At 57.1% G+C, this 8,175-nt stretch overlaps 1 protein-coding gene across 1 annotated transcript in view; it reads right to left on the bottom strand.

The window, feature by feature from the left end:
- The window catches only part of EXOC3L2 (exocyst complex component 3 like 2), a 19,695-nt gene extending 12,842 nt beyond the window's left edge, over positions 1 to 6,853 (bottom strand). The window contains exons 1-3 of the mRNA XM_044911366.1: positions 6,791 to 6,853; positions 2,602 to 3,140; positions 237 to 240 (exon numbers count right to left, since the gene is read on the bottom strand). Coding sequence (XP_044767301.1) covers positions 237 to 240; positions 2,602 to 3,124 — 527 coding nt within the window. The 5' untranslated portion in view covers positions 3,125 to 3,140; positions 6,791 to 6,853. The remainder of the gene's footprint in view (positions 1 to 236; positions 241 to 2,601; positions 3,141 to 6,790) is intronic.
- Between the last annotated feature and the right edge of the window lie 1,322 nt (positions 6,854 to 8,175).

Raw genomic sequence — 8,175 nt, 5'->3', positions numbered from 1 at the left:
GGGGAGGGAGGAAGAGGGGTACCCAGGGGTGGAGGATGAGGAGAGGGGGGCCAGGAAGACCCGAGAGGGGTAGGAGGAGGGGAGGAGCGGGGAGAGAGGGGACGCTGAGGAGGTGAGGGAGAGGGCCAGGGCCTGGGGGAGGGGACAGGAGAGGGTTAGGGACGGGCAGAGGGGGGTGGGCAATGGGATAGGTGTCTGGATAAGGGAACTAGGTCAAAGGACCAGAGCATCCTCACGAGACTAGGAAGAGGATGGGAGGGGGAGGAGGATGGGGAGAAATCAGGGGAAGTGGGGGTTAGGAGTTGAGGCAGAAGGGAGAGGGGCAGGGGGCAAGGGATGGCAGAGGGTATTGGGAAGTGGGTTATGATATGGGAAGGGGTCAGGATATTTGAGGGGCGAGGACAAGAAAAGGGCATCAGAGCTAGAGAAAGGGATCTGGGCAATGGGAGGGCTGGGGGAAGGCGAGTCTGAGCCAGGTAGGGGGAGAGGGTGGAGAGAAGGCTTGGAGGGCAGAGTAGATCAGAGGGCAGAGTGGAGGCTTGGAGGTGGGGAGAGGTTAGCAAGACCAGAGACGGGGTCTTCTGGGGGTGGGATAGCTGTGGGGGTGATCTGAGACTCTGAGTTCAGACCCCCCCGGAGCGCCAGCCCCATGGGGTTGGGAGGCCTCTGAGTGAAGGCAAAGGGAGGGTCCTGGTGGCCCAGGGTTACCCCGACACCTCCACCCCCCTCCACTTCCTCCCTGGCAGAGAAACTGTTTCCTGGCCAGCGCTATTTCTGCCCATCCGTTTCCAGAAGGCGGGGGCTCCAGTCACCCCCTCCTCACCTCCTTGAAGTGCCCTCCCAGTCCCCAGGGAGCCGGGGCTGAAATAGCCTCTGGCCAGGATGTAGAGGATACACAGAAAGGGCTCTCCTGAGGTCCCCAGTGCTGAGGCAGCACGCCTTGGTGTGTGTGGGGGGTGGGGGCGGCTAGGAGTGAGGATGGGGGTGAATGAAGGTGGGGATGGATGTGAGTTTGAAGATGAAATCTGGACATGAGTTGGGGCCAGGAACGTGGGTGGAGGTTGGGAATGGGGGATTTGGACGGGGACTCCGGGTGGGGGTAGAGATGGGATTAAGAATGAAGGGGGAGGCTAGCTTGGGGTTGGGGTTGAAGGTGGGTGCTGAGATGGGCCGGTGTTGGGGGTTGGGCGGGAGACTAAATTGGGGACCCGGTTGCAGCTGTAGGTGGGACAGCACGGGCCCGGTGGGTGGGTGGGTGGTTATCCTGGCGTAGTTGGGCACAGTGATGGTTAAAGATGGTGTTTGGACAAAGGGATGACTTGGGGATAAGCACATGGGTGAGTCCCAAGGTGGAGATGGCTGATGGGGTTGGAATACATATGGGGTGGAAACCAAAAAGACATTGAAGAAGACACTGGGGCTTGGGGTAGTTTGGGGTTGAGAATGGTGTCTTGAGTTGAATTGCCCCCCCCCACCAAGAAAAAAGATGTGTAAAGTCCTAACCCCCCTGTGGCTCAGAATGGGGACCTTATCTGGAGACGGGTTCTTTACAGAGGTAATCAAGTTAAAATGAGGTCCTAGGGTGGGCTCCAATCCAGTATGACTGGTGTTCGGATACAAAGGGGAGATTTGGACACAGAGACAGACACACACAGAGGGAAGATGATGGGACGTCACAGGGGGAAGATGATGTGATATCACAGCGAGAAGGCCGTGTGGAGACAAAGGAACAGAAGTGAGGTGGCCGAGAGCCAGGAAACTCCCAGGTTGACTGGCAAAGCATCAGGTGCAGGGAGAGGTGAGGAAGGATTCCACTCTGAGTTCCGAGGATATGTGGCCCTGCTGACACCTTGATTTCAGACTTCCAGCCTCCCGAACTGAGAGAATAGACTTCAATAGCTTAAGCCACCTAGTATGTGGGACTCGATGACTATGGGGGCCCCAGGAACTGGACACAGGCCGTGGGGGACATAGCTGGCAGATGCAGGTGGAAGGTAGGCGCTGGGCATGGCAGTGAGTTTGAGATGAAGCTTGGACGTGAGTTGAGGTAGGGATGAAGTTAAAGGTGGAGGCTGGGGGTTTGGGACTGGGATGGAGTTAGGGTTGGGGTTCTGAATGGGAGGGAAAAGGAGAAGAGATTAGGGGTGAAGGAGGAGGTTGAGGTGGGCGTTGTGGTCTGGGGCCAGGGTTGGGGCTGGGGATGGGAAGGGGGTGGGGTATGGAGGTTAGGGAGAGGCAGAAGGTCAAGGTTGGATGTGGAGACTTTGAAAGGAGATGGGTTGGAGGTTAGATTTGAAGGGAGGGAGGGAAGGAGGGTTGAAATTGGGGGTAGGGAAGGGATTGGGAGGGGATGGGACCAAAGTTGGTGATTCACTTATCACAGGACATGGGGGTGAGACTGAAGCCGGTGGTGCATGGAGAGTGGGATGGATTGGGGGTAGGTGTGGAGAGGGAGCTAGAGCCTGGGCTTGGTGATGGAGATTAGGACTGCAGGGGGGCGGACTGGTGTCCTACATGGAGGTGGGCAGACAGAAATTGGAGAAGGGAACGGAGGTGGGATCACAGGTGGAGGTCAGGTGTGGGGAGGGGCGCCCGACTCACCTGACAGAGGCTCCTTCACCTTTGGGGGCTCGGGGACCTTGGGCGGGGGCTCAGGAGCCGCCTCGCCTGCGGGCACCACCCTCTCGGCCAGTGACGCCCGGCGGGGCTTGGGCCCGCGTCCCAGTCTCAGGAAGGCCAGTCTCCGGGCAGCCTCCCCAGCCGCCTCCTCGTCGCCCTGGGCTCGGGTCCCCTGAAGCCTGGCCAGGAGGCCAAAATCTGCCGAGCTCCTGCGAATCCCCGGTGTCAGCACGCGGCCCAGGAAAGAGCGGGGCTGCCCATCTCCTGGGCTGCCTGCCCGCCGGCCAGGGGGCCAGGCCAACCGGAAGGGGGCCAGGCCAGCCAGCTTCTCCAGGGTGGCCCGGCGGCGACAAGATGTTCCGTTGGGCAGGGTCCCCAGCTCCCCAACCTCCTCTTCTTCCAATCCTGGAACTTCCTCAAAGGGGTTCCGAGAGGACCTCAGGGGCAGGGTCCCCGCCCGGGGCACCTTGGAGTCTGCCACCCCTAGATTCTTCAGGATGGGCATTTTGACAGGCGGGGACCTGGGGAAAACATAATGGACGATTAATGGGATTGATGACGGTACTGGTGTTGATGACTGACGACAATGCCCCCTGCCAGGCCCCGGTCTGAGCACCCGCCAATCCCATGAGGTTAGTCCTGTTATTATGCCCATTTTGCAGATGATGCCCAAGGTCCCACAGTGATTCAGGGATGAAGCCAGCGTTCGGACCCAGGCCTGTTGATTCCGGGGCTGGAGTTCTTCCCCCGCCCCGCCCCGCCCCGAGCATTGGCATTCAGACCCTTTCCCTGCCTTACTCCTGCCTGGAGGGTTCATCATCTTTGTGGGCCCTCCTACTCCATGAGGAAACAGGCTCAGAGAGGGGAAGCGTCCTTGCCAAGCTGGCACAGCCCATGAAGGGCAGAGCTGCACAGGGACTCAGGCCCCACCGTCTACCCAGACAGCCCATCCCACACATAGGCACCCGCCTCGTCTCCCCTGTCCGGCCAGCACACCTGTCCCCTCTACCCCACCCTGTTCATTCCTTGAGCAAAACCTTCCTGGGAAATGTCCAGAACAGGCAAATCCATAGAGACAGAAAGGAGATGAGCGGTGGCCAGGGGCTGGGAGAGGGGGGCTGGGGAGTGACTGCTTAATGGGTCTGGGTTTCCTTTTGGGAAATGAAAATGTTCTGCAGGTACATAGTGGTGATGGTTGACAACACTGTGAATGCACCAGATGCGGCTGAATTCTACGCTTTAAAGTGCTTCCTATGGTGAATTTTATGTTTTATATATTTTACTACCCTCCCCCTGCCCCCCCTAAAAAAAAAACCTTACTAGGTATTTGCCCGGTGAAGGCACTGGGGACACAGTGGTGGCCAAGGTAGACCCAGTTCTTGCCCTCTTGGGGCTTGAAATCTCCCAAGTTCTGCTCATCTCCTCCCTCTCCATGGCCCCCTGCCCCAGTCCAAGCCCCCTCTGGCTTCTCCACTTCCTCCCTGGTCTCTAGGCTCTTGTCTTGCCCCCGCCCCCCAGCCCACCTTTGAAGACCTCGTTAAAGCACAAACCAGCTCCCTCTCCTTCTCTTAACCTTGCATGGCTCCCCAGTGCCCTTGGGACAAAATTCAGCTGCCCTCATGGGCCAGCTATGCTCCTCACCAGTGCTATTCCACATTCTCCTCCTCCTTGCTCCAGGCTCCTGGGTGCCAGCATTTGTGTTGATCCTTCTACAGGGAAATCTGTTCTCCCCGCTCCATTCATGCTTTAGGACTCAGCCCCAAAGCCCCCTCCTCCAGGAAGCCCTCCCTGATGCCCGGGCTGAGTCAAGTCGCCCCTGTCGGGATTTACCCCATCCCAGCCCTGCCTACCCTGAGTTGTCACTGTCTGGGGATGAGTCTGTGTCCCCCACTGGACTGTGAAGCCCCGAGAGGTCAGGGTCAGGCTGTCTCAGTCACCGCTGTGTCCCCATCTCCCAGGGCAGGCGCACAAGAAATGAATGGGTGCTAAACAGGAAACAAAGGAAGGAGGGAAGGACCTCATTCCTTGGGGGTGAGGAGGAGTCAAGCTGGAGAGGTCAGTAAAGAGCAGGACATGCAAGGCCTCAAAGGGCCATGAGGAGGGACTTGGGCTTTTTCCCGAGGACACTGGGGAGCCACGGAAGGGCGCTTTTTAAAATGATGAAATAGTTCAAACATTCAGAAATTCAGAAAAAATTAGAAAACAAACACCCCCTGTGCCTCCAATCCTAGCAGCATCTAATGCAAACATTCGCTCTATTTGGTTCAGGTTGACTTTATTTTTTTTTTTAAGAATCAAGCCTTACAGATGCACCGAAGCCCCCCGACTCTCCTCCTGACCCTGCGTACTCTAGCCCTCCCCCAAGGAAAGCAGATCCGGGATGTGTGTCCCCCATCCAAGCCGACTTTTTACTCTATGCCTCCGCAGACTTGCAGCCAGAAATAATGCATTGTTTCACGTGGTTTCAAGCTCTCTGTAAATGCTATCATACTATGCGTATCCGGCAACTTGCTGTCCGATGGCTGTTTTTTGGCTCACATACAAGTGAGATGTAGCCACGCCTCGCTCTGTGGCTCTAGCTGATTTCTCTTAATTGTTGCGTACTATTCCACCGTAGGGCTGTGGGGCAAACCTGGATCGGCTGTCAGCCGTTCACACGTTCTCCTACTGCTGGCCACATAGGTTGTTTTGAACTGGGACGAGTTCTGAGCAGGTGAGGGACAGGGTCGGGATTGGGCAGGCGTCGGGGGTCAGGGTCGGGGGGTTGCATGGATCATCTGGAAGGATGCTCAAAGGGCCCTGAGTTGGCTGGGCTGTGAGCGAGGGCATCTCCTTTCGTGGTGGTGACCCCCTTCTTTCCTCCCTGACTTCAGCCTCTAGACCTCAGCTGTTGTCCCTCAAGCTTCTCTCCAGTCTCCATGGTCTGCTGTCCCCCAGGGAGGCAGTCACCATGCCAACCCTTGCCTGGAGCCCCCACGGCTGTGGGGAATCGATACTACCCCCCCATACACACATACACACACACACACACGCCACACGCCGATTTCTGTCTTTCGTTTTCCAAATAGGCTTCTCTGTGCTTCATCCCCCAAATGGCTTCACTGTCCCCCGGAACTGCCTCCATCATCCCCCCAAAACCCCACCTCCCCCGCAAAACAGGGGGCTCCCACTTCCCTCTAACAGAAGTCAACATTACCCAAACTGGACTTGCCACTCCCCCACTGGCTCCCACATCCATTCCTAAACTGGATCCCATACCCCCAAACCATTTCCAACATCCTCAGAGCCCACTGCAACATCTTCTGAAAAGCGGCCCCCTCGTCTTTCCCCTTCCTGGCTCCAACACCCGCCTCTGCAAACTGGCTCCAACATCCTGCCCCCTCCAGCCCCCTCATCTGCCTCCCAGTGCCCAGCCCCTGACTCACTTCCGAGGCATCCCTCAAGCCCCCAGCCTCCCGACCTCCCACAGGATGTCTTGGCCACCAGCTTCCCTCTCTGGGCTCCGGCTCCTCCCCCTCCCCTCCCCCCTCCTCCTCCATGCTGCCAGCCTTTTCCCCCAAAGCCCTAAACCCTCCGCGGGCAGCTTGACCCGTTTGCAGAAGTCCCCAAGTCTGTATCAGAGAACAGCCCTCACACATTGTGTCCACACTGGACCCCAACCACACAACCCCCACCCAGACCTTGCCCCCAAACAATGCTGTCACCAGCCCAGCCTGTTTCAAGTTCACGCACACCTTCCTTCTGAACCCCATCTCCTGCTCCTTCTCCATCCCAGCCCTGTCTTCTCTCCCATCTCCAAGCCCCCATCTCTTGGGGATGGAGCAAAGCACCCATCCCTCTCTGGCCGGTCTTTCCACCTGAACTCAGAGGGCATCAGACCCAGCCATGGCTCGGGTCTCGTCTCCCTTGATGGTCCAAACTCTCCCTGCTTCTTCGAAGCTTCTCTGGATCCCCAGGGCCCCCAAATTCTTCCCTGCGCCCTCCTCCTGCTCCCAGTTCCTCCTACCCTCTCGCTGGCACCCTCCTAAGGTCAGACCCCACATTCTCTCTTTGCCTCCTGCCTCTCCTGGCTTCAGGGCATGTGTTCTCACCACCTCTGGTCCAGCCCAGATCCAGGGGGAGCCCCGGGCTGCGGGCATGCGGGTCCTGCCCCCTCCTCCAACACACTCACCTCCTACGTAGTCAGTGCCTCCGTCCTTCTGTCCCTGCGGCTACTGTCCTGCCCTGAGGACACTTCAGTCAGAACTGCTTAGAGCTTGGAACTGGGGGGGGGGGGGTTAGAGGAGGTCAATTTCCTGTCAGGAAACCCCTCCCTCTCTGGGCCCAGGGGCGGGAAGGACTCTTTATCTGTCTGCCCTTTTAGGCCAAGCTGGGGTTGTGCTGGGAAGGACAAGGCCACAGCCCGGCCCCCACCCTCATCCCCACCCGGAATCGGCCCCCCTCCTGCCTGCTCTTCACGCCTTCCAAGGTGACAACACCATCCTGGGCACCCTGGGGAGACACCAATGCTGGACACGGGCCCAGAGCTCTCCTTCGGGGTCCTCGCTCTGGAGTAGAGACAGGGAGGAAGGTTCTGCTGGCCCAGAAGCTGGGATTAGAGGCCGAAAGGGGGTGGCACTGGGCATGGCTTTGGAATTGTTCTCTCTGCCTAAGAGGCCCTGTCCCCAGGTCCCTGCATGGCTCCCTCCTTCGACATTATCCTGGCCTCAGCTCCAGCATCTGTTCCTCAAAGGAGACATTCCCTGAGCAGCAGAAGCTCTTCTCCACACACCACACCCCCCCAACCCTTCTCTCTCCCAGGGACTGGCCCTGATTGGTCAGTTCCTTTATATCACCTTCCTCAATTTGAATGATAAGCTTTCTGTCTCCCTTGTAGAGTTCTTTTTCTTTTTTTAAGAATGAATGAATTTATTTATTTATTTATTTATTTATTTATTTATTTATTTATTTGTCAGAGAGAGAGAGAACACAAGCAGGGGGAGAGGCAGGCTCCTCGCTGAGCAGGGCTTGATGCCAGGGCCCTGAGATCATGACCTGAGCTGAAGGCAGACGCTTAACTGACTGAGCCACCCAGGTGTCCCTCCCTTGTAGAGTTTCTGACTCTCCCATTGGAATGTGAATTCAAAGCAGATTTTGTTTACCTGTTCATCTTTATATCCCTAGATATGTGCCTGGCACATAATAGGTGCTCACTAGAGATTTATTAACCGAGTGCACACATGGGGATAGATTAGAGCTAAGGATTGGAAGTTGGGGATGCGTGTAGCAGGTGCAGTGGGGGCTGGGAATGGGTTGGGGATTGGGTGGGGTTAGATGCAGGATTAGGGTTACTTTTTTTTTTTCAGATTTTATTTATTTATTTATTTGAGAGAGAGAGAGAGAGAAACAGCATGAGAGGGGAGAGGGTAAGAGGGAGAAGCCGGTTCCCCACTGAGCAGGGAGCCCGATGTGGGGCTGGATCCCAGGACTCCGGGATCATGACCTGAGCCCAAGGCAGTCGCTTAACCAACTGAGCCACCCAGGCGCCCCTTAGAGTTACTTTTAAGGTTTTAGGTT

The sequence above is a fragment of the Neomonachus schauinslandi genome, chromosome 16 (assembly GCF_002201575.2).
Source record: "Neomonachus schauinslandi chromosome 16, ASM220157v2, whole genome shotgun sequence".
NCBI lineage: Eukaryota > Metazoa > Chordata > Mammalia > Carnivora > Phocidae > Neomonachus > Neomonachus schauinslandi.
This window is presented reverse-complemented; position numbering and strand designations above follow the sequence as displayed.